Source organism: Lissotriton vulgaris, chromosome 2_1 (genome assembly GCF_964263255.1).
Source record: "Lissotriton vulgaris chromosome 2_1, aLisVul1.2, whole genome shotgun sequence".
NCBI lineage: Eukaryota > Metazoa > Chordata > Amphibia > Caudata > Salamandridae > Lissotriton > Lissotriton vulgaris.
The window spans coordinates 2065947033-2065974394 of NC_141687.1; the positions used below are offsets into that span (position 1 = coordinate 2065947033).

General features: G+C 45.2%; 1 protein-coding gene across 1 annotated transcript in view; it reads left to right on the plus strand.

The window, feature by feature from the left end:
• The first annotated feature begins 15470 nt into the window (after positions 1–15470).
• Positions 15471–27362, plus strand: part of CYP19A1 (cytochrome P450 family 19 subfamily A member 1) — a 190290-nt gene continuing 178398 nt past the window's right edge. Inside the window, exons 1-2 of the mRNA XM_086958293.1 lie at positions 15471–15644; positions 17305–17455. Of these exons, the coding sequence (XP_086814419.1) occupies positions 15485–15644; positions 17305–17455 (311 nt within the window). The 5' untranslated portion in view covers positions 15471–15484. The remainder of the gene's footprint in view (positions 15645–17304; positions 17456–27362) is intronic.

Sequence of the window (27362 nt, forward strand, 5' to 3'; positions counted from 1 at the left end):
AAGGCTGATGCTGGGATGGAGTACTGAAGTGAGGCTCCTCTACATTTGGGCTCAACTTCCTCCAATCACCATCCATCATGTGTGCCTTTCTTTCTTTAGCTGAGATGCACTGAGCTCTCAGGGTCAGCCTCTGGCTACCTAAAGCTGGAGGCTGAGTCCCTCTGTTTGGCTTACTGGAGGGACAGGTCAGGTCTGGGGTTTTTAGGCCCCATGTTTGGCTGTGCCCAACAGTGTCCAGCTGTGGGAGGTCCCTAACTACTTTTAAGGGGGATCCCTCAGGAGTCTGATTTATTTTCACTTGGCTAGGTTTACCAGCTTCAGTGATCCTAATCTGCTGATTAAGGAGTTCTTTTGGACAGGGGGCCCTTTGGGGTCCACCACTGGCCTCCCTGATCTCTTCAGCCCTGGGCTGACTGGGGCAGGGTAGAGAGGTGCAGGTTACCTGCTCCAGACTGGGTCCCACCTGGGAAGGGTCCACTGCCATCAGGGGCTCTGCCAGGCTAGGCCTGACTACCTCTGGGACAGTTCCTTCAACAGGGGTAGAGTCAGTTCCCTGAGGAGGCTGGCTCTCACCTAGTGTCTGGGAGGGGGAAGACTCTTCTTCCTCCTCAATGCTCTCTGTTTGAGTGGAGTGATCCATTGTTTCAGGCTTCACAACCTCACTATCTGTTTGAGTAGAGGCTGAGACCATTTCAACCTTGCCAACCTTTTCAGGAGGGCACTCAGTCTGTGTTTGGGCTGTGACTGTCACAGCCTTCCTATCCTGTTCAGGGAAGTCTGTCTGAGCCTGGGCAGTGGCTACCACTGTCCCTCCAACCTTTTCAGGGAGGAATGGTGCTTGGACTGGGGCTGTAGCTATTACTGCCCCACTAACCTGTCTGGATAGGCCTATCATCCTGGAGTGAGTTTCTTGTTCCACCTCAGCCCATGCTGAGAGTTCCAGGTCATTCCCCAGTAAGCAATCTACAGGTAGGTTATCTGTCACTGCCACTCTCATGGGCCCTGTGACATTACCCCAGCTGAGCTTGACTACTGCCATGGGATGCCTTCTCTTCACTCCATGAATGTCTGTCACCTGATAAGTAAAACCAGGGGTCAGTTGAGCAGAGGGGACCAGATGGTCACTCACCATGGTGAGGCTGGCCCCTGTGTCTCTGAATGCCTCAACTTTCTGACCATTCACTAAAACTTCTTGTCTATACTTTCCCAAAATGTGGGGTCCAGTAGTGAAGTTGGCAAACCCCATGCCAGTCTCACAGACAAGAGTGTGGTCAGGGAACCTGGCTAGGCCATAGTCCTCCTGTTGGCCCAGAGTAATGCCCACCACATTCTTGGGGGCACATTCTTGGGGGCACTCCCACCACCTGGGGGATTACCACTAGTGGTAACAGGAGGTTTAGGAGTATTACCTGGGGGTATATTTCCCTTATTACCATTTTTAGGGCAACTGGCATCACTTTTGTAATGACCCACCTGTTTACAGGTATGGCAATAAGGTTTCTTCTGTTCTGAAGGAGTGTTCTGGGACCCACTACCCTTGTTGGAGTTTTGGGGCCCTTGGGAAGTCTTCTCTGTGGATTTATCCCCACCCTTCTCTTGAGGCTTGGTTGATTCCTTTTTCTGGTCACCACCCTGGTTTTTAGGCCTAACCCTGGTTCTGACCCATTCGTCTGCCCTCTTACCCAATTCCTGTGGAGAGGTCAGATCAGAGTCTACCAGGTGCTGATGTAATAACTGGTTCTGACAATTATTTAAGATTTGCTCCCTCATAATTAGATTATACAATCCTTTAAAATCAGTAACCTTACTACCCAGTAGCCAGCCTTCAAAAGCCTTAGTGGCACAATCAACAAAGTCAGTCCAATCTTGAGACTGAGTTTTCTGGGTGTCTCTGAACAGCATCCTGTATTGTTCAGTGGTTAAACCAAACCCATCAACCAGTGTATTCTTCAAGATTTGGTAATTGTTAGCATCCTCCACCCTTGTGGTGAGGAGCTTATCTCTACCTTTACCATCAAAGGAGAGCCACAAGATAGCTGCCCACTGGCTTTGGGGAACACCCTGCACAGTGCAGGCTCTCTCCAAAGCAGTAATCCATTTGTGGATGTCATCCCCTTCTTTAAAGGGGGGCACTATCTTATTCAGGTGCTTTGTATCAAAACTCCTTTCCCTATTGCTAGGTTTATTGCTGCCACCAGTGGGCTGTAGCCCACATAATTCTTGCTCTCTAGCAAGGGCAAGTCTCTCTTTGGCCAGGGCAAGTTCTTCCCTTTCAATCCTCAGTTTGATTGCCCTTTCTTCAGCTTCATACACTCTCCTCTTAGGGGAAGACATCCCTCTGTGAGAAGAGTTGAGAGAGCCATTGGTTCGAAGGGATCTGTTAGAGCCTCTCGATAGAGACCTAACTCGTCCATTCCCAATGTTAAGCTGACCTGAGAGTGGGCCCAGGAGTCCCCTAGTACCAAGCTCATGTCTGCTTAAGTTGGACCTGGTTAGTCTATTGACTTCTACCTGTCCCTTATCTGCCTCATCCCCTGACAACTGGTCCTCATCCTCATCCTCAGCATCATCTGCTTCCTGGAGGGGATGGTCCTGGCTATCAAAGGGTCCCTGTAAGGAGGGCAAACTCCCCTCTGGATTAGAAGGGTCTGGGTTACCAGCCCTACTGGCATCATAAGCCTCTAAGAGACCAATCAGAAAGGAGGTTGTGGGGTTAGACCCCTGTTTTAGCTTCCTGAGGGTACACACTTGTCTCATCTCATGGAAGCTAAGAGCAGCATATTTTGAAGTAAGGACCTGTGGAGGGTCCACTGACACAAGGGGATACTCAGAGTTTCCTCCTTTGTCTGACATGCTGATTCTAGTGTGGTGTAAGTGATGCACCTACCTACACTATGTGTTTGCCTACTGATCCCTTGCTAAGAGTTGCAGCCAAGGTGTGCTAAGCCTTGAGGAGCTGCAACAGCTGGTTCAGTAGAACTCAGAGTATTCTAAGCTTAGTTATATGTACTAACAGTACTTATGTGATCTTTCAACAAGATATTCTTAGGATACGTGTGGTAAAACAACAGCAAGCTCAAATCCCACCGCTGCCACCAATGTGAGAAGGTGGCCTGATATGCAGTGCTCACTATTCTAGTGAACACTATGTATCAGTCCAGCAACCCTTATTGATGATTGGTTGTAAGTCAACCTTATAGACCAGCTATCCTAGTAGCGTGGATACGAGCAGTCTAAGGCTAAAGACTCGAGAGGGCGTGTTAAGCCAGCTGTTATACCACATATACCCCTTGAACACCAAGTGAAAGGACACCACACAAGTGTTATGAAAATAAACAGTTATTTATTAAGAATCACAACAGCCCTGTACTCTTTATGAGGACAGGGTACTAAGCACAAACCAAAACTCTTACAAAAATACTTAAGTTAGCACAGTATATACAAATGCCCGAGGGGCACGGAAAACCATATACTTGAAAAGTGGAATGCGAAATTACTAGCAGGTAAGTACAGTACTAATAGGCCTTGGACTCGCTAGGACTTGACTATAGAATCGTTAGATTACTTCTAGGAGACCCAGGGGACTCGGGTGCAGTGTGTGCACTCTCACGTGAGATGCGGGACAAAGTCTATGGTAGCTAGGAATTGCAAAGTTAGTGTTCTCGGGCGAACCCGACCTGGTAGGAAGAAAACGAAAGTGGATTCTGACCCTTGGATACTGAGGCTATGCTGGGGCACCGAAATGCCGAAGTTACCTAGCCCAGGGGCTGCAGCTGCATAGGACTCAAAGGACGTCGGGAATCCTCGTTGACGGACCAGGAGCCTGGAAGAAAGAAGTTGCTGGCAGGCGACCAGTGAAGAAAGTTCGATGGATCCAAGCCTGGATCGAAGGAAGATGACACCTGAAAGCAGAGGGGACCAAGTTCGTGACTACTAGCCAGTAGTCAGTGGGCACCAGGAGGACACCGGATGGTAGCCACCTCGACTAGGCGAGTGGGTGACGCTGTGCTCGGAGATCTCACGGACCAGGAGGCGTTGTCGGCGACCAGGATGGAGGAGCGAGCTGTCCCACGAAGATAGAAGCTGTCGGCGTCGCTGGACCCAGGATTGGGCAACAAAGCCTTGGCAAATTCAAGCCCATGCGGTGGACCTAAAATGGCGTCTGGAGTGGACCAGGAGGGTCTGGGGTGCCTCTCTTGAACAAGGAAGCAAGGGCCAGTCTGGAGCAACCAGACCAGCAGCAGTGATGTTGTTGGGCGTCGTTCAGAAGGCCACAAGCCAGCCGGCTAGTAGCCAAACAACGCGGTGCACAGCAAACAGCAGAAGGGCCCCACGCAGATCGTGGAGATGCAGGGAGGCTGATCTTGGGTGCTGGTGCTGCGCAGGGTTGGGGCTTCTCGGACCCCAAAGCACTCACCAGTGGAAGACTCGGTGGGCTTGTTGCAAAGAAGTCGTGCAGTCTTGGCGATCGTCGGTCCCTCGAGGTCTTGTCGCACTCACGGTTCTCAGCTTTGCTGTAGAGGTGAGTAGAGGTCAGAGGTGCCAGGGAAGCCGGGTCTCGTCGAGCTGGGTCGTCGGATTCGTGATGAAGGACTTGCAGCAGACCGCAGTGTTCTTAGGATGGTGCCCACTTGATGCAGGGTGACTACTCCTTAGCCACAAGGGAGAATCTTGAAGAAGAAATCTTGAAGTCCTTTCGAAGAAAGTCGTGTCTTGATTCCAAAGATGATCTAATTTTAACAGGGGCCCCGCTCCCATCTTTATACTAAAAAAGGGGGCTGACCCGGTGACTAGGTCCTGCCTATGGGTGGGACTAGGAGGGGGGTGGTTACACCCCTCTGCCATGCCGGACTTCCCCCAGGCCAGGGGCTGGTGTGCCCCTGGAACTGGTTCTGACCGGCCTATGCGTAGTGAGCACTGGGGTGCCACTCAGCAGTCACCTTCCTGAAAAGCCCTGCCTACCCAGGATACACAAAACCATGTCTGGGACGGTGCTAGCACCGCCCCGGACAGGAAACCCTTTGTCCAGGCCTCCCTCGCTGGAAGGACTCCCAGCAGCAGGAGGTCAGACTCGTGTCTGTGGTGGCAGCATCCATTTTGTGGAGCTGAGGCTACAGTTAACTTTAACCGGGGTTCACAGTTACATACATGTCGTGTCCCTCTAGAAGGGTGGAATGCTAACCCCGTCGCCAGAATTGGCGAGGGGTTAGTATTCCAATTTGTATGACACCTTACTCGACATGTTTTGATAAAGCAATACCAAAGATAGCATTTAACCGCGAGGATTATAATGCACTTAAGAGTATATGGTATGCGATATCATGGAACAGCTATTAGGACTTGGTTCCGCAAGCTGCAGACAGGCTCAGCTCATGCCAGAGCACCATCTCACACGATTCCAAGCACTCTGCCTTCAGGATTGTTAAGGCCTGCCATAGGAGTGACTGATAGGAATCTGTGTGTCCATTTTAGGGTTAGGTATAGGTATACTACACCTACAGCAAAGGGTGATTACACGACTTTGCCCCAGCTGTCATGCAGCCAGTTGTGTCAAATTTAGGAGGCCGGCCAGGGGTGGCATAATACATGCTGCAGCCCCTGGCAGCCCTGGGTACACCCATGCCCTGAGTTACAGGGTCTGATAGGGTGGCCCAGTACCAATTGGAAATGCACCTAGGGTACATGGAATCCATTTTAAAGAGAGAGCAGTAGGCCTGGGGTCCTGATTGGCAGGGTCCCAGGTCGGCTATGTCCAAAACCAGCTAAAACACAGGGCAAAAAGTTGGGGGCAACCATAGTCAGGAGGTACCTTCCTACACACACCACAGCATCACTTTCCACCAACACAACATCATTCACAAGCGACATATTTACAATAGGCACCACTCACCACCAGTCTAAAATTACACAGAACAACTCAGCACTATTGCAAGCTTCTTTCGTATATAGAGGGCACACAACACCATTGCAAGCTTCCCTACAATACAGAATACAGTCAGCAGCATTTCACCATTTAGAGTGGTGTGTCAAGTCAGCTCAGTGCACAGTTTTACAATACATTTCACCAGGCACACACACACACACCACCAGCCATCAGTGCACGCTTTCACCAGGCACACACACCAACAGCTATCACTGCACACTCTCACCAGGCATACACACACACCAACAGCCATCAGTGCACGCTTTCACCAGGCATACACACACACCAACAGCCATCAGTGCACGCTTTCACCAGGCATACACACCACCGGCCTTAAGTGCACGCTTTCACCACATGTTTCAACGTGGCACACACAATAACAGGTATAAACGCATACTTTGTTGCTGTTGAGTAGTGCAGTAGTGTTGATGAATGAGGCTGTTGTTGTGCTATGTACGGCTGTGGTGGTGCACAGTGATGCTGTGTTGGTGCTCAGTGGTACTCTGGGGGTGCTGAGTGATACTGTGGTGTTGCTGCATGGTGCATTGGTGGGCTCAGTGATGCAGTTGTTGTGATAAGTGCTACTGTTGTGGTGCTGAGTTATGCTGTGGTGGTAATCAGTGAACACCAACACAGCAGCACTCATCACCACCACAGCACCACTCATCACCACAACAGCATTACTCAGCACCATACTAACATCACTCGGCAACACACTAGCATCACTCCACACCACCACAACAGCATCATTCAGCACCACCACAATATCACTCTACACCGACACAGCAGCACTATGCACCACCACAAGCACCACTCAACACCAAAGCACCACTCAGCACCAACACAGCATCACTCAGCACCACCACAGCATCACTCAGCACCACCACCGCATCACTCAGCACCACCACAGCATCACTCAGCACCACCACAGCTTCATTCAGCACCACCACCGCATCACTCAGCACCACCACAGCATCACTCAGCACCACCACAGCATCACTCAGCACCACCACAGCTTCATTCAGCACCACCAAATCATCACTCATCACCACCATAGCATCACTCCACACCACCACAGCATCACTCAGCACCACCACAGCAGCAATCAGCACCAACACAGCATCCCTCTGCACCAACACAGCATCACTCAGCACCACCACAGCACCACTCAGCTCAACAACAGCATCACTCAGCACCACCAAAGCATCACTCAGCACCACCACAGCTTCATTCAGCACCACCAAAGCATCACTCATCACCACCACAGCATCACTCAACACCACCACAGCATCACTCAGGACCACCACAGCATCACCAGCACCAACACAGCATCCCTCAGCACCAACACAGCATCACTCAGCATCACCACAGCACCACTCAGCTCAACAACAGCATCCCTCAGCGCAACCACAGCATCACTCAGCACAACCACAGCATCACCCAGCGCAACCACAGCATCACTCAGCGCAAGCACCGCATCACTCAGCACCACCACAGCATCACTCAGCACCACCACAGCATCACTCAGCGCAACTACCGCATCACTTAGCACCACCACCGCATCACTCAGCACCAACACAGCATCACTCAGCACCACCACAGCACCACTCAGCTCAACGACAGCATCACTCAGCGCAACCACAGCATCACTCAGCGCAACCACAGCATCACTCAGCGCAACCACAGCATCACCCATCGCAACCACAGCATCACTCAGCGCAACCACCGCATCACTCAGCACCACCACAGCATCACTCAGCACCACCACAGTATCACTAGTTCAAATATGGTCTCTCAATGTTTGAAGCTTTAATGCAAATGTCACAAATTTTTTTAATATTTCACTTCTGTTCTTGGATTTTAGTCACTGAACATAATCTTCACAACAGTTATTTACAAAAGTTTAAGCTATTGCCATTAAGAATTACAATCACTTTTATTTAAGCATTAATTATTTAAAAAAATTAAAAGCCAACGTTAATTGTAATATCAATACATATAAGTCAAGTCAATACAAAAAATGTGACATTACAAATACTAAAAGTGTCACATATGCTAAAGATAAAAGTATTGGCATTGTAAATCACAAAACAAAAATACAAAATGTCATTTAGAAAACCAATAGCTCCAACTTTCCTACTGCGAGACCTATTGGCAAAGCCAGTGCTTGTTGTTTTCTGGATGCATTCTCACGCTCAGCAGCAGAGCTTCAGCACAGGAGCTACTAAAGTGTGTTAAGGTTTGCAATTTAAATTAAAGTGCTGTCCTATATAGATTGTTCTTCTGTTGCCAGGTTATATATTGCTTTCAATATATGTATGTCATATACAACATTGGTTGTTTACTAAGCATTATTATCTGTATTTTCCCTAACACTAAGGACGGTGTTTTCTACTATTGAACTCTTTTCTTTTTTTGCATTTTTATATCTGTTCTGATTATAAATAAGCATGCAGTTGTACAGCATACATAGTTTTATATTAATTGGTTTTATTCATTGTAGGGCCTTTCAGCTAAACCATGAAAGAAATACAGAATGGTGGGTTGGTTTAGTATCACCTGTAGCAACCTTAATATCAGTTCCACTTCTTAGTTGGAGTGAAAGCCATGTCCACCAATACAGAGGAAATGACTAGACCACGGGCAGGACAGTGTTGCTCTCCACAAATAGGAGTCAGAGAAAAACTCTAAGGACCTGGTCAGGAGTGAAGGCGCTGTTCATCACACCTTATCAATAACGATACCCGGGTCTGTTATTTATAGGGCCTATTACAAGTTCTCTGGGACTAAATGCAGGCTTAGGTGAATAACACACCAAATTCTGCATGGTACGATAAAAAAGCGTACACATTTCACTTGTTAAATATCAGCAGGTTTCCCATAGTACAACATTTCGATTCTTGAGCAAAACGTAAAGCCGCTATACTTTGTCAGTGCACCTTGTGGGCTTGTTTTACTTGCTTTTTGTTTGCGATATGTTCTGGATGATGAAGGCTTTAGATCCTTCTTAGTATATCAGTCAGTTATCTGCCTCAAATAATCGTATTTTTCTAGAAGCCCAGTGTCCTATCTTCTTTAATCCGCCCATGGTATGCACCTATAGGCACAGAGATGGTTCACAAATGGAGCTTTTACAGCTGCACACAGACGCTCATGCACATACGGTTACAGAAGTACCTACACGAACACTTCGACATTGACACACATGCATCCCCACTCCATATATGCACATCACACGTATTCAGAGATATATTTCATGTGGAAATTAGAAAGACTTAATACTGCTTCCATAATTTGAGGTCGTTGTCAAACTTTATTTGAGTGAGTGTATGGCTTACACCACAGTCGCCGTCATCTTCCATGTTGTCTCCAATTCCATCCTTGCACTTAAATCAACCCCTATGGGGGTTTACATTGTGTAATCTCACACTGCAACATGACAGACATATAACCCACAAACTTCTCTTATGCATCCACAAAACTAGAATCTATTTATCAGGCACACACACAACACAGGTATTACCTTATGCTTCCAACACAGTGCTGCAGTTGCTTCTGTGGTCCCAGTGGTAGTTTATTATTCTAAGTCATCTAGGCAGTGATGCAGCTGTGTCTATAATCATACTTCCACTACAATTCAAACAAAAACACAGGTAAAAGACATTTTAATTTACAACGCTAATAGCTCTAACTCTAAAAAAATGAGAGACCAATTGCATTGCAAATGCTTGTTTATAAATCTATTTAAATGTGACCTGTTGAGACATTGTTGATTGGCATGCAATACATCACCGGTGCAGAGGCAAAGGAATTCCCTCATTTGCATGGGGCCACGCCCCGATGCAAATAAAGGAACGCCCTCTCGAGGAAGCATTGGCGCTGTATGTGCATTCATTAATAAAGAAGGGGACGCACAAGCACCTGTGGACCCTTCTGTAATACTAAAGTCCCCGGGGGCACTCAAAGTGGGCGAAAACACCCATTGCAGCCCCGGGGCACTTCTTGATTACGGCCCCAATCCGGCAAAGAATAATCTTTAAGGCCACGCGCATTGCCTGCAAAGCACTGCACGATATAGGGCCAGACTATCTGAAGAGGCGCTTCAAATGGTACTGTCCAGTTAGGATGTTACGGTCCCCTGTGGCTATAAAGGCCATAGTTCCTAAATTCAAACGAAGAAGTTTTGTAATCTGCACAGCTGGAGTATGTTGAATACTTAACCCATTCACGGTAAATCAATGATCAATCTGCTCTTGTTCAGAAAAGCATTGTAAACATGTCTGTATGGCAATCAGTGAACTCACTTTCAATCTGTTATAGCAGAGTTAGCGCCAAGACACCTCCAGGTATTTGAGCGCTCTAGAAATATTTATAACATAACCTAACATTGAACAGGCCACAACAATCAATAAACCGGCCACACACTTTCAGACCAACCCATCAGGCACTGTCTGGTTGCCCTAAAGGCCAGTCCAACCCTGCATGACTGTGGGTTACTAGGTGAGAGATATTTGTGAATTCCAGCATCCTTGTGCAGATATATATATATATATATATATATATTTTTTCCAAAAAGGTTGCCCTTGTGAAGAAGTCGCACATGGGGGGGTGTAACGCACACGCTTAGCCGGCTCCGTGTGGTGATTAATTGCCAGTGATCAAGAGCAACACATTGCTCGAAACGCGTTTGGCTAACTCAGAGAGGAGGGTTGGAGGCTGTCTGTGACTGCTGCTGCCGGCTAAGCGTGTGCGTTACACCCCCCCATGTGCGACTTCTTCACAAGGGCAACCTTTTTGGACAAAATATATATATATATATATATATATATATATATATATATATATATATATATATATATATATTACCTACTGGCGGTCGCCAGTAGGTAGTTATAGTTAGGATAATTTTCAATGTTAAATCTCAACATTCTATTTTGAATAACTTTGGCGCCGGTTGACGAATCTGCCTGAAATTTTCAGGAAAATGGTCTCATGGCGGTCCGGTCCTTCCCTGAAAGTTTGGGGGGGATTCGTCAAGCGGGGGCCGAGATAAAAGGGGGGTCCCAAAACGCGTTTTCCCCATGTTAATTTCCATAGGGCGGTCGATTTCACTTTTAGCTCGAACGGCTGAATGGATTTCCACCAAACTTGGCAAAATTGTAGGGACTGGTAGCCCGATGTGCCTTTGCTATGTCTCAAGATATGTGCTCCAGTGGATTTTGAGTAATTTAGGTCCAAAAAAATATATATATCTATAGCAGCGCACAGGTGCGCGCACCGGAGTGCGCTCCAGGCGCGACACGCGAGGTGCGCATGGAAAGCTGATTGGCTCTCGGGTGTCTGTAAACATTCCAAACAGTCCAGAGCGGTCGCCATCTTGTGTCTCGGTAAAATCGAGACATAAGAGGTGGCTAAAACAAAGTGGGAACTGACCATAAGGCGTCAGGGATAGACCCCTTTGACCCCCTAGGTTTGATGTGGGGGCTATAAAAGGGCCCCGCGGGGCATTTAAAATATTTTTTTTTTTTTCGTTTTGCGCGGGGGAAGCGCTCGGTGCGCGCACCAGGTAGCGCACCGGGGAGCGTAAAATGAGGGAAAAAGATGACAGAGTTTTAAAAAAATGAAGTTTTCATTTAGAAATTGGAGGTAGTTCTTAAAAGAACTTTTTTTTTTCTTCTTTTTGTTGTTTTATATTTTTTTTGTGTTTTTGGAACTTTTTAAACTTTTTTTGGCTTTTCAAAACAGTTTTATATTTTTTTTGTATTTTTTAGGGGGAGAAACAAAAAAAGGGAATTGAAACTGGCTCAACTGGAGCAAAAAAACAAAAAACCCAAAAAATTATTTCTTTTTGGGGCACTTGTGATTATCACCTGCAAGGACGATGAGCTTAACACTTTGTTCCCCATAGGAGATAAGCTTGCCACAAGCCTTACAAGTAATTTTAAAATCAGCAAATCTTGGCTGAATGGAAGGCATCACCTCAGATGTTTCTGGTTGCGAGGAAGAGGGTTGTTTTCTTTGGGAGGGGGTCCTTGATGACTGGGGGAGGTTACTGGCCAGTTCCCGGAACTCTGCGCGAGAGTAGTTGTTTGGATGCTTTCTTGTCATGTGCCGAATCATGGTATAGTTACCAAAAGAATATTTCTTATTTGGGTTGCCCCGTGAAAGTTCATCATTGCAGATGAGGCAAGTGACTTTGGGCGCATTCACCTTTTTTTGCCCCTCTGGGATTGAAAAAAACTGCCAAATGAAGTGTGGTTTGGGTTTATAAGGTGTGTTTTCTTCAGGCAGCCATCTTCTTCTCCCCTCCTCCTCTTCCTCTTCCTCCTCCTCCTGTTCTTGACCACCAATATAATTTGGAGCTGGTCCTCTTGGTGGTGGTGGTGGTGGTGGTGGCTGAGATGCACCTGCTGCTGCTGCTACTGAAGCCATTTTAAAGTACAAAAAGGTAGAGAGAGTTCCAAACAGATCTTCCTCAGTCAAAGGACAAAGTCAGAATAAGGAAAAAAGGTGGGGGCTTTCATCATTTGGAAAACAAAACTGTCCTTAACCAATGAGAAGTGTTATTTTCAGGTCACAAGACCAGGGGCTTCATCATTATGAAACTAAAACTGTTATGAACCAATGAAAAGTGTTATTTTCTGCTCACATGACCCGACGCGCTTACGCTACGCGCACGGGGGCGCGCAGCGTAAGCGCGTCGGAAGTTTACGTTTTGCGATCGTATTCGTTCGAGTACTTCCGGGTGCGCTTACGCCGTGCGTATCACGCGGTCGCGGCTACGCGATACGTCACGATCATGTTTTCGTTTGCGATATTGGCGCTCACGAGACGCTCCCCGGAGCGCGCCCGGGGGCGCTTTTCAGAAATACGCTTTTCGGGGCGCACTCCGGGGCGCGCTCTGGGAGCGCTCCCCCCAAAAATTAAAAAAAAAAATGGGTTAATTGTAGAGACAGGTAGCCCTATTCTGAAGTGGTTTGTAAAAAAATTAACTTTATAAAAATATGTATTGTGCTACATTGGGCTTAATATATGCTAGAGCCAAAATGTAGCCCAAATGTAGCCCAAAGTAGCCCAATGAAGCCCAAAGATGGCCACCAGAGATCAAAAATTGTAAATGTAGCCCAAAATTCAACTAGATGTAGCACAACTGTAGCCCAATGACAGAATGTACCAGAGTGTTAAAAAGAACAACTAGAGTGCTAACAGTCTTATTTATAAAGTGAAACTTATAGTAAGGAATTAGCATTTAAAAAACCTATGAAATTCACTGAAAAAAACCATAGGTTTCACACCAGTTATAGTTAGGAATTAGCATTTAAAAAACCTATTAAATTCACTGAAAAAACCATAGGTTTCACACCAGTTATAGTTAGCTGGAAATTTTACTGATATAAAACCATTGAAATTCCCACGTTATAGTTAGTCGGACTCACTATAACTTGCGCGTGCAATGCACTGCTGATGACATCACATATTACATCACTCATGACATGGTCAGTGACATCACTCATGACACCATCCTTGTGACATAGTGACAGACCTCCTTTCACTATAATGTAACCCTTGAGACACATATTCAAAAATAGAAACTGAAATTTTAAAAAAAATGGAGATACCTATATCAGTTACAACAAGCAATTCAGTAATTCCACTATCTATATACACATCCACTCATTCACCAACAGTTCTATATAGTCACTCATACATATACTCACTCATCATATGAAGTGATACACCTATACATCCTGTTACACACCGACATTCATCCAAAAGTTACTCACACACATATTCACACGTGCAAATAAACTATTGGACATCCATTTATTTGAATATAGAGTTATACACACACTTCCACCTTACTTCTATTTAAAATTACACATATTTATTCTCTTAAACAATCACTTATAGAAACACATACTTATTTAAACAGGAACTCTTACAATCTCTTACTCTCACATATACTCACTTATATACATCAATATTCATATATACTAGATTAAAACATATGTAGTTACTGATAAAGACACTAGTGAGACAGTCATTCACTCACTAACAAACACATATAGACACTCATCCACCCATACAGTCCTGTACATATGTTGTCTTCAAAACACATACAAACAAAGAGTCAGTCACTCATGCATCTATGTGCTAAGTAATACCCCCACCAAACCATATAGACACTCATACTGATACTAATAAAAATATCTAATAACCCATATACATACACATGAGTGGATGTGTATTAGATGGTGGTATTACTGAATTGGTTGTTGTAACTGGTATGGGTATATCCACTTTTTTGAAAATATTAGTTTCTATTTTTGAATATGTGTTTCATGGGTTACATTACACTGAAAGGAGGTCTGTCACTGTGTCACAAGGATGGTGTCATCAGTGATGTCATGAGTGATGTCACTGACCATGTCATGAGTGATGTAATATGTGATGTCATCAGCAGTGCATTGCACGCGCAAGTTATAGTGAGTCCGACTAACTATAACGTGGGAATTTCAATGGTTTTATATCAGTAAAATTTCCAGCTAACTATAACTGGTGTGAAACCTATGGTTTTTTCAGTGAATATATATATATATATATGTGTGTGTGTGTGTGTGTGTGTGTGTGCGTGTGTGTGTGTGTGTGTGCGTGTGTTTACAGTTTTACATAGCGGTGAGCCATGCCCACTTGGTCATCAAAGCGCTTTACATCAGTAGAAACACTGGCGGGACAATAGAGGAAAGAGCAGAAACCTGTCTATAACGATCTGTAGGGTTGTATTGGGTGCAGACTACAGAGTTCTGCCATTTTACCTGTTCAAATGAAGATTTACGAATATTTAGGGGCGTGTGGGGCTGACTCTTCCAGCAATATGCAGTGGCACTAAGAAGGGGTGAAAAATCAACAAAGCCTCATTAACAAGCAAATGGTCTTTTAAAGACCTGTGAAATACTCGGGTGCGTCTGGGTGTGTGCCCTGGAAGCTGTCTCAGCCGGGGCTCACACACACGACGAGGGGTGGGGGAGGAGGGGGCTGAAGGCCTCTGAGCCCAATGGGCGTTGTGCGCCTGTCCTACATACAGCACAGGGAGAGTGGATGTGTCCAAGGCCTGCGCCTTGTTACCTTGTGTCCTTCACTACTGGTTGGAGGGAAACATTCTTGAAGTGTTTGGACGATTGAAAATGACCCGAACTCGACTTTCCCCGAGTTTTAAAAACTCATTACCTTAGTAGTGTAAGGCTTGGCACGTCATCTGAGGGTGACGTCAGTGCAGGTCCCAAGGACAGCGCCAAAGATAAAAGGCCTTCGCCCCTCCACTGGAAAGGAACCTGAGGTGGGACCAAGGTCACATGGTCCGGGCAGGAGGGTGTTATCTCTGTTTTGACTTGTGCGTTGTCCCGGCGTGTTCTTCAGCGTAGACCCACAATAAAAAAAACATAACATTGGAGCAAAGGTTGTGGGCCTCTCCCACCGATGTGGACTGCGCACGTAATATAAACGGCTCCTAACGTTTCTCTTGCACACTTCTTGTTTTCATTTTTTGGGAAGCCGAGGGAGATGTTCTCATGCGAGATGCTGCTGGAAACCCTCAACCCCATGCAGTACAACATCAGCCATGTTGTCCCCGAAGTGGCACCCACCGTCACCGTGTCCCTGCTGCTGGTCTCGTGCTTCCTGCTTCTGGTCTGGAGCTACGAAGAGACGTCATCAATCCCAGGTACGGGGCCTCGCGGGCGGCTCGGGGCGCTGTGTGACTGGCCGGGCGAACGCGGCTGCTTTCAATGTGCGGATAATGTCATGTATTTATTCACCCTGCCTGCAGCCTCCATGGACTCACCAGGTGCTAAATTGCTGATATAAATGTCATCCAATCCAACTTAATAAATATCAAGTCAAGGTTTAAAAATAAAACCTACAAAATAACTTTTTTAATGGATTTACCAATACTTACTTACCTCTCATGCCCCTTTATTTTCAATTATGAATATACAAAAATTGCCATAATAAAAAAAAAGTTGTATCGTTACCCATGGGTATTCCATTACATTCTAATTTCAATTTGATCACATTCGTTTTTTCATTGGACACCGACTCCCTGAGTTCAGGGGTGAATGCTGTATGCACACACCTCTACAGGAATCTTTTTTTGTTTTATTAATGCTCATGTCGATCTGTTTGCAGTTTTCGTTTAATAGTATGCCTACTGCCTTGATTGTTTCATATTGTCAACACATTCATTTAAACGTTTAATTAAAGTTTACATAAAACATAAAAAAAATAGAAATGAGCCCCGTTACCTTTAGTTTTACTGCAAACCCTCCACTGTTAGGGTCTGGTCTTGCATCCGTACAGGGGCGAATGATTGGGCTTTAATCAGGAATGTTTTATCACAGGAAAGAGGTGCAAACATTGAAGGCAACAAGAAAGCCCGCCCTCCTCCTGGCATCTCACATACCACCAAACTGTTGAATAGGAAGAAGTTCACACAGTTCCCAAACTAAAATATATGTGCACTCATTACTAGTTTACAAAAACATTCTGGCCTAGAGCTGTTGTTTTCATAAGAATATGTGTGTGAAATTCCGCCTGTATTTTTATAGGAGCCAGGCTACAGTTAGGGGACCATTAGATGCTGTAGTAGAAAAAAGATCTAAGTCATTAAATCGCTTTATATTGTTACAAAACGTTGGGGGAAGTCTTGTTACAGCCAGGCAAAAGTACCGTTTTCTGAGAATAAAAAAAGGCAAGGTTTCTGGTTATATTTATATTTTTTTTTCATGTATTATAGTCCTTGAAAGTTTCCACGTTTTTCCATTATGTTGTGCGTTGTTCACTTTTTGGCACTCTGTTGCATGCTGTTTGTGATATAGAGGCTGGAGAGACGCGTTTTTTGTTTTTTAACCGGGCCGGTTCAATTTCTGTACAAAATACCCTCGCACAAGAATGAATGTTTAGCTGAGTGAGTTGTGAAGCCTGTTAGTTGACTACGGCTGAAGGAAGGCTCACTTCTGCCTAAGAGCCGAGTTTGCTGGGGAGGTACAAATTCTCTTGCACCCAGGTGAATTCGTGTTTTCTTTGTTTTCATGTACAAATATCTTCATGTCAGTTGCCCCTGCCTTCTTGTGCTAGTTTTTAGCACCATACTGTGGCTGTTATGGAAAAGCCTAAACAAACTGCATGGCGGAACATCGCAGTCTGCGGGGGTAGTTACGCTGTACGGGCTTGTAAATTGTCCGTGAAGAAAGATTTAAAGATATAGTGTGATAAGTGATGGCTTCTGTGACTCGAATATGTGCCACGTCGGGGTACCAGGTGTACCGCCGCACCTGCAGCATGTATACATCAGACCTCACCTCCTTGCACCCCATGTCTTCCAGGCCCCGGGTACTGCATGGGCCTCGGCCCTGTTCTGTCCTACTGCAGATTCCTCCGGACAGGCATCGGAAGCGCAGCCAACTACTACAACAATCTGTACGGAGACTTTGTGCGCGTCTGGATCAACGGCGAGGAAACACTCATCATCAGCAAGTATATGCATATATTCTATTTTATGTTTCTGAAAACAGATGAGTGTGTTACAAAAAACCCGTGTTCAACTGATTGAATTTAGGGACATTCTTATTAACATGCAATGCACATTTGACGAGTAAGGTGTAAGAATGTATTGCTTAATTTGTAAAATAAATAAATAAATAAATAAATAAGTTCCATGGCCCTCGTCAGAAGGCCACTGTAGCTTGCACCACCAATTAGCGCAGACAATGACAAGACCAACACGACTACTACCAAGTTCCTAGAAGTCTGAACATTCAGACTATTCTTTCCCCTCAATGCGTTAACAATGGCTTGGGCCACGGGTAGAAGTCATTTTTATGTATATTGAATTGATAAATAACTGTTGTGCGCATCTTAACATTTGACAAACAGCACCACCATGTGATAAACTGTAATAAGTGCCAGTGTTGACAATTAAGTGCAGGTGCCGAGCACTAGAAACCCCCGCTCAAGTTAAGCACTGCTACTATTGTCTTATCTTGCTATAGTTAAATAAATTAACAGTGGGTAAGAATGAATGTGTGTACCTGGACGTGGTTGCACATGAACACGCTGTTGTCTTATTACAAACAGTGCTCCGCCTGTTAAAGCCCCTACACTTAGACGGTGACCGACATGCCACGCTGAGACTGACAGCTTAGGAGGCAGGAAAGGAGACCCAAAGCACAGCATTAGCAAACCACGCAAGGAGCACTCAAACTGCAATTCAAAGAAACAAAACGAACTGAGCTGCTCTGCTGCCCAGTCACTTATCCTTCCTTTATTGTGCTCGGTTTTCAGCAGTATTCGTAAATACTGAGCCCGCTTGAGCGAGAAATTCATTTTAATTGAAGAAATTAGTGAATGTAAATAAATGTTTAAGGGCGCGTCTGCAGTACTTTATAGAAAGCACGTAGGAATCGGATGTTATTTATTGAATGATGTATTGTAAAGATAAAGAAACACGCAAGATTCCAGGAATTCATTTTGACACTAGCAGTTTGTGCACTAGTGGCCAACACTATTTTTAACGTTTGTTTTCTGATTCAAGTTACAGTGATTGAAGTCGGGGGCAATCCACCTGCGAGAGTTTAGTATCTCAGTCGCTGGTCCAGACAGACAATATGTATCAAACAGAAACAAATACAGGAAATACTATTCATTGCATGGCCCAAGTAAAGGCCCCTGCCAGGGATGCGCTTGATTTTATTATATCAAAACCTTGCAACTTCATCTGATCAGCAGACTTTGCAGTCGCACCATTTACAATTCCACAGCGCCCTCTATTGGTAACAATCTGCTAATTGCAAGACGCTATATTTTTAGTTGAGCAGAGCAGCTAAATAAATACTTGGCTTCAGCAATTGGTTATTTCATGCTGGATCGAGTTTATTTGTTAGTGACCTGACTTTCCTTAAAGGTTCGTAAGGGACCGAAAACAGACCCGGTACCAGTATAAACGTGGCCCCAATTAGTTAATCAGGTAGCTAAATGTAGCAAATTGGGACAGTTTTGAACTTTTAAAGAAAGGCAGGCTGTATAAGTGTTTTGCAAGGTATTGAAAATTGCATGGATTTGAGCTTGCTGCAGTGGGTGTCTTTTTAATATCAGGAAAATCAACAGTAAAAACCACCCCAGCAGACCACAAAACAGGCCCACAAACGGCCAGAAAGCTGGTAAAAACTTTAGCCTGTCAGACCAGCCAGACAGGCACTCCCCTGATTGCTTGCTTTATAGGTCAGTCCGACCCTGTTTCACTTCCTAGTTTACTTTTATGTTCATTGAGCGAACCAATTAAGGGATGTTTATCAGTAAAACCACCTTCTGTATACCATGTGTATTTTATATAAATCGCGTGGTCTTGTGAAAATATATAAATCTGCATTACATTTAAAAAGCTGGTAAAAGTTGGTATATGTGTCTATTCCACAGGGTTTGACTGGAAGAGGAAATAGTGATACATGACAGTAAGTCCACTCGGTGAGATCCACTAAACGAATAAGGTACTAATGAATAAAAGTATCATGATGATTTTTCACATAACCCACCCATACAACTTAAAGATGGGGACATGTGCTGCTTCTGACTCTAAGGGTGAGTTTGTAACATGGCTACAAACTTTACATCACACACAAAGAAATCAAATAGGAGGCCTCCCTCTTCCCTTCACAGAACCCTATTCTACCGCACTGTTTTCGAAGGGCCATCTATGGACCCTTGCTTCAAGAATAGATGCTTTACTATTACTTCATGGCTGGCAGCATTCATTTGCTATAGGGGCTTGATTAAAACCACTGCCATCTAGGAGCTGGCCAGCCCTTGTTTATCAATTGATGTATTCTATAGGCCTGACACCAGAAGAGCGTTTCAGGTTTCTCCTCTTCCCAAAAGAGTACCCAGTCCTGATGAAGACCCGCCTTTGAAGCTTAGAATGCCTCCCCACCCCCACAACCTGCCAGGTTGAAACTTCGACATTCCATGCAGCCTGGACTGTAAATGGTTTTCACAAAGAAGTAATTATGAGTGATACTATTATCTCTGTTTAGATGCGACTGTACTTATGCAGTATAATAAGTATACATTACCCAGATCCTTTGGGTCATTCTTGGGTCACCCAATTGTTATGTAATGGGACAGAAAATAGGCCCAGCACCAAAGTAAAAGTGTCCCTTCTTAGCAAATCAGATAGTTAAAAAAAAGTCTCACATTTGCAAATCGGGATGTTTTGAACTTGTAAAGACACATTATTAAGCTGTTTTTTGCAAGGTATGGGCGTCTACATTCATTTGTGCTGCTACAGACAATGTTTTGGTAAAATCAGATAAATAAACAGTAAAAACCGGTCAACTAGACCCCAAAACAGTCCCACAAGCAGCCCAAAAACGCCCACACATCGACCTGTCAACCAAGCCCATTGGGTACTGTCTGCCCAGTAAGCCAGTCCGACCCGGAGGGTGGGCTAAATTGTGATTAAATACACCTAAATGTAATATAATTTACTTAAATTGAGAGAAATGGAGGAAAGGGGGACAAGGAACGCAGGACAGAGGAAGCAAGCTAGGGATTTAGGGCAGAGAGAGGGGGAGAAAGCGAGAGGGACTGAGTCACCAGGAGGAACAGAAACAGGGGCACAGGACAAAGAATACAGGGACCCAAGAGGGCAGGGATAGAAAGAGGGATACAGAGGGAGAGGGAAAAGGGCTGAGGTACAGAGGGAGAGGCAGGTAGAGAGATAGATAAATGGGTACGGATGGTCAAGATAGACTGACATACATAGTATAGATGGATCGACATGGATTGAAAGGTATAGATAGGTAGCTGTCAGTAGATAGATGAAATTAGATGGGTATTTTCGTGTAAAGCTCCCATGCAAACCCAAAACTTTCACCGCATCATAGTGCAGGCTTTTGTAGCCGATATCTTGGTGTGGCATCCACGACCTGGGTGTTCCCGTTCCTGCTGGGGGTTGTATATCTGTCAGTGACTGTGCCCCAAGGACGGTTCTAGGCTTTTGGGGGGCCTGGGCAGTAAGGCAATGTGTGAGGCCCCTCTAATGTGTATATAATCTGACACATTCAGGTCTGTTTGCATCTCAATAGATGACCCTGTCCCTGAATCTGCTTTGCGCAGACCTCTCCTGAGCTGCAGCCCCTCCCTTTCAGCCACCTACAAGCACCTTTCAGCAGCCCATAAAGGGCTGAGTGTGTGAGAGGTGCGCTTGGCATCAGAAAGGGTTAAAACTGCTGCTCCCCATGGTGCCTCTGAATGGGCAGGTAGACAAACCTGCAGAATGTGTCTCCTTGCACCTGGGCCATAGGAGCCCCCCCCTCAGATGGGTATCGCCTAACTATACCATGGTTACAGGGCCCAGGGGAGGAGCCCCCCAGTGGCACAATTGCAAGGAGACACCTTGCTCTCAATTTAGAAGAGCGGGGATCTGGAGAGGACTAGTATGTCATGGCTTCGCTGTGACGCACTGGTGCGGGGCCCCGTGCTCGTGGGTGGAGAGCGGGGCCCTGGGCAGCTGCCCACACTGCTTATGTCTGGCTCGGGGCTGTGCCCACCACATGCCACCAAGAGTAAACGGGAAACTCCCCAGGCAAGCACTCCACAGGCTGCCACCCCACCCCTCTGGGCACCTGGCACCACCACTGATATCTATACCCTGCTCAGCCTAGACTAAAACCGACCAACAGGCAGCCGCTTCTTGCAGCCCATCGCTCCCCATTGCCCCATGTCAGGAAAGCCATGACATGTTGGTCTGACGGGGTTGGCAGTAACTTGGATAAAGCGTAGTTTTGATCTCTGCATTCTATTGTTAAATGAGGGACGAGAGAGGACAGACTATGCTTCCCTTCGTTTGACATTGAGTGAGAACAACAGGGTGAATTAGTGCTGAACATCTAGGATTGAGACATTATTTGGCACTCTGTTTTGCGTTTAGGTGGGAATATTTTACAACATAATACAAAGATCAGTCACAGTTTACTCAGGAGATGTTTGCAGCGAGAGCAATGGCTGTGCAAAGGATCTCACTAAATCCGAAAGCAGGCAAAAACCATACCTTAAAAAAAAGGAAGAGTGTCATGAAGGACGAAAACAGTTTTTCGAAGCAGAGAGTAACACAGTTAGTCCATGCACATGTATCTGGTTATGAACAAGAAGGTAGAGAGCACGTCTGTGCGCATGTGCAGGGACCCACACATGTGTGCGCTTCTGAATGTCCCCATAATGCTGTCTTCAAGCCTTAAAGTGGTAGTTGTTGTTTGGAAAGTACCAAACCACGCCTCATGGACATTGACTCTGAGTTACCGTCCATCACTGAATCCTGTCCAGTGCTCATTTGATATACAATATTTACAGAATCGAAGAAACAATAGGCTTATAGTAAAAGAGTTTGCAATGGGAGCATCCCTGGATCATTTGCTGTGCCGACAACCGAAAACACCGTCGAAAGATGACTTTAATGCAGACTGCATCCTCAAAATGAGGCACACTGTAGACCCCTTAGTGCATGGTCACTATTGAGTGATAAATGCAATGACCAGGACTCATGATTCAGAGCTCACACATTTGTAAAGAGCAGACTGTTACTCGCGAATGGACAGTCTGCTTTGAACACAGCTTCCAATCCATGGTGGGCACCTTTGGCCTATGGGAAGGCTTGGCTGCAGAGCAGCTGCCGTGCTTGCATATTTGTGCTGGGGCTCAATGCATCAGCGGTTGCATGCCTGCTTCTCAAGTACCCAGTGACTTCTGTGACTAGAAACACCGTTTCTTGTTCATATCTGCAGATTATGCAGCAGATGATGGATTATGTGGCAAATGTGGAAAATCCATGATTATGCGGAAAACGGCGCGGTCAGAAAATCACATTATTCCACTGATCCTGCTTATAGCCCTTATTATCTCGTGTAACATTTCCTGTACATTGATTTACACACTCGAATGATGCCTGTGATGTAATGCACTCTAACACCTAGACTGCGATGAGTAGGGTTACACAAGAATTAAGTTAAAAAGAAAAATTGTAGATGCCATTTACATCAATATTTGTGTAGTCACCCATACATGCAGAGGAATATTGCATTCTTATAGTGCATTTACACCTCTTACAAAGGGAGTAGAACAAAGTTAAAAACCTACCTCCAAATCATGGTTTCTCTTAAGTACCTGTGTGAAGTGAGAATAAGCTGTGCTCCTCCTGCCTGTTGTCTGTATTCTGCTTTAAGGAGCTGCAACATACAGGTGGCTAGGGGTCTTTCTTATTTACCCTTTAAGCTGGCACAAACAAAGGCAGGATTTAAAGGGCCATCAGTACTCCTTTTGTTTGAGTATAATACTGGATGGGAACTCTCTGGAACCGACACCTAAAAGCCAAAGCAATGGAAGGACACACAGGCCCACAGCTTATTCTCACTTCACACAATGTTAATAATGATAACACAATGTCGGAAAATGACACCAGGACAAATTCAACATGTTTTCCTGGCTAGCCCCAGATCCAGTAAGAAATAGCTGCCAGAACTGGGATCCGGCGCAATCCCCCTACTTCAGGCCCTGCATAGAGGCAAAGGATGTACAAATCACAGGTTAAAGTGCCTTCCTTTGCGGAAGAGGGATGTGCTAGAATATGACTGCCACTTCCCTGCGCATGCCCCTAATGGAAACATTTGTACAGAGGCACTCTGCCATGCAGAAGCCTAAGTTTTCATGTGCGCAGATTTAATTTGTAAATGTAAGTATGCACAAAATTCACAGTTTCCCAGTTGATAGTGCAGGTAGAAAACACTTAATCCCACTATTTGAATATGTACGTTTTTATTAATTCCTATTTTTTGCCTTATTATTGAAAACACTAAAACCAGTTTCACAGGATATGCATCAGAAGTTGTTGTGAAGAGTGACACACCAGCTTATTCTGTGTGATTTTCCTGTAAGCAGTTGAGTTTAGATTCCTCCCAAGAATTTTGCTTGTCTCTATAAGGATGTTTGCAGTACTAACTCTTCAAGACAGTTGCACTTTCACTAACAGAATCATAGGTCATATTGGCCTTTCACTAGACTGACCTCTGTTTCAAGATGGGCAAAGGATTCCCCCACGATTGGGTCCAGTCACTCCCTGCACCTGCCTGCAGGGGTCTGTCTGGGAGTCCAAGGCCCCCCCCTTTCCAATGGTGTCCTATGGAGGTACACTTACTGTGTGGCACCTCTTTGTGATGGACAATCAGTGTACCTCTATACAGCCTTTTTAGGTCGAGCATTCGAGACCTCTTGTATATACTTTAGTATATTCCTATATGTGTATGTACTTTGTGGGCTCTAGAGATCCGCCCTAGGACTTGTCTCCTTCCGCTTATGGACTTTTTTTTGTTTAACTGCCTGTATTTAACTATCTTAATAGAAAACGACCAGTAGAGGTCAGTAAAATACCAAAATTGATTTCTGCTTTTGTAAAAAAAAAAATTCTTATTTTTTTCTGGCAACTGCCTCTATTTAACTTTCTTGATAGAGAACAAGCAGCAGAGGTCAGTAAAATACCAGAATCACTTCAGCATTCTCTAGATTCCAGTCCATAGAAATTCTCTTCCACGAGCACCCATAGACAATAATATTTTTTTCAAATCTTGTATTTTCAGTGATATGACCACTGAAGGCCCTGAATTTATATTAAAAACAGAGCTTTGGACTATACCATTTCCCGCTGAAAGGCAATTTTTCTCTCCATGTGTTCCCATACCTGGTGTGTCATGCAGGTTGGTGCTTACTTTCCCTCCACGTTAAAGAACAGTAGATGTTTCAGCACCCAGGCTAATGTGCTGCATAGCTAAATACATATAAGGTCCCAAAGGCCAAACACTTGCATTGCATATGCTTGTTTGCCTCTGTGACCACATCTATAACATGGTGCAGACCAGGGCTTTAAGTGGGATGAAAAAACTGAGGGCTTTCTCAAAGCGGCTTGGCCAATGTAATTAAGGGTGTGGCTTAAAAACCTATAGGCTAAAAATCTGTGCTTAGCATATGCGCTACCTAACTGGTATTTTGCTGCTTCTGTCATTGCAACCAGACATATAATACAACAAGTAACATTGGAGCTACAACAAGCCAGGATTATTGGCTTTATCATTGGTTGTTAGTTGCATAAGACAAATAAGCAACAACTACGGCTTAGTGGTATATAACATTGAAAATGCTGCAGTTCTGAAATAGACTGTGAAAGAACTATAACAAGTCTCTTTGAAGTTACATCAGAGGCAGTGAAGGGTGGTACTGCTACAGAGTTAAAATTATTTTTTCACCCTACGGGTGAGAGCAAAAATGGAGAGCCCGATAGGGACCCTGCTCTTCAGAACTGCCGATGATGAGCACAGGCAGGATCCAGCCCACTTACAGCCCTAGAGCAGGGGCGGATTGGCAAGGCGGGCATTCGGGAATGGGCCGAAGGGCCGGTGCCTCAGTGCCCTCTGTGGGCCGTTTTTTTCTCCCCTGTCCCAGTCCACAGAGAGTGGACTAGGAAAGGGGAGAAAAAAAAACGGCCCACAGAGTGCACGGAGACAGACAGAGAAAATTAAAGCAGCCTCGCTGTGCGGCCGGACAGCGATTGTCAGCGGTGGCCTCTCCTTCACCCCTGCCCTGCCAAGCAATCAAGCTGAGGCTGGGCTGGGGAGGGGTGATTGTTTGCAAGAATCGGCCTCCCTGGGGGCCAGGTGTTTCTCAGGCCTTTGAGCCATTTTCACCTCGGCCCCCCTGGGGCCCATGCAGCCCAGAAACGGTGTTAGTCTTAGCACCTCGCCCACAGCCCTTCACATTCAGGGCATAGTGGACGAGGAAGAATGGGTCTTGCTGTTGGGGCCAGGTGATGTTTGGAATTTTTTTATTTTATTTATTTATTTATGCGATTTTATATAGCACGGACTTTACCCGAAGGTGTCAGAGCGCTTCACACAAGGAAAAGCAATAATACATGAGGAAAAAAATTACAAGTGGACAAATTACAAAAGCAAACGTTAAGTTACATGAATCAAAAGTGACAATAGTGAGCAACCAAAATACATGAGGTAGCAATCCGTACATTACAGGAAGAAAAAGTGATATGTGTGCAGGTTACAAAAGCGTACAAAGTACAAGTAGAGGTATAATACTGCAGTAAATCCAGCACAAAAACAAACGTTACGTAGGCAATGGTGGCACTTGTGCAAGTATCTAAAGCAAACAAAAGTGAGAGGTAGCATACGGTGTGATACCAGAGAAAAGTGACGTGTGCAAGTTACAAAAGGGTACCATACACAGGTACAAGGGTAATACTACAGTAAATGGTAAACACTCAAACTGCCAGAACACACTGGGAAGGCACTTCCCATGCACCAGCTTCACCTCAGCCTCCCCCCTGGCTACCTGGCTACCTTGGATGACCCAGAAAGCTGTGTTTTGTGCTCCCCTGCCAGGACATTTTCCCGAGGCATGGAGGGCTGATTAATTTACTAATTGCAGGGGCCTTACCTGTTCATGTGCTCCTGAGCTGAAGGTCTGGGGAGGGCTAAGTAGGTTAGTAATAGCAGGGGCTTTGCTGCTTTTCAGGTGCTCCTGTGCTGGAGGGCGGGAATCATTTTGTGACAGAAAGGGGCCTTGCAATTTTTTTTAGTTGCTCAGCATGTAGGCCATTGGCACCTTTGCCCTGTGTCCTGTGCAAGAACAGTATCCTCCCACTTTCATTCCTTGTCTGTGCAAATAGTGTTACATGAAAGGGCACGCCCCTTGAATGTGGGCCACGCCCCTTAAATATGGGCCACGCCTCTTGAATGTGGGCCACTTTTTTCGTCAGTGCCCGGGCCGAATTGTGATCCCAATCCGACCCTGCCCTAGAGCACACACAAAGGTAAAGGATTGTCTCATTTCCATGGGCCATGCCCCCATGCAAATGAGGGCGTGCCCACTTGTTACCTCGCTTAGGCACAATTTGTGGCGGCTCGATCCATTTTACAGAAGGGGCTGCACCTTCTGTATACCAAAGTGCCGCAGGAGAGCAAAAAGCAGTGGCACCCGCCCGTGGAGAAGTTTTTTTTATAATATAGCCAATGGTTGAATGATATAACTACATAACTACAGTGCACCAAACTTAAATAAATGGATATTTATTATCAAATGTTTTTTTCATGTAGTAAATGTTCAGCGACCGTTTTAAAATGAGCTTGTTGGATCAGTGAAAGTTTGTACTTTTCAGAGTACACTTAACAACCAATTTTCTATTTAATATGTTTGTGAATAGTAAGGGTGGCATACAGTTGTGTATATATGGCTGACTGGGTATTAGCACTCCCCTGTCCTCCAAAAAAGTAAGAAGGGAGGTTGCCATGAGGAGTGGTTGGAAACACTTTAAAATCATTACAGGTGTTAATGA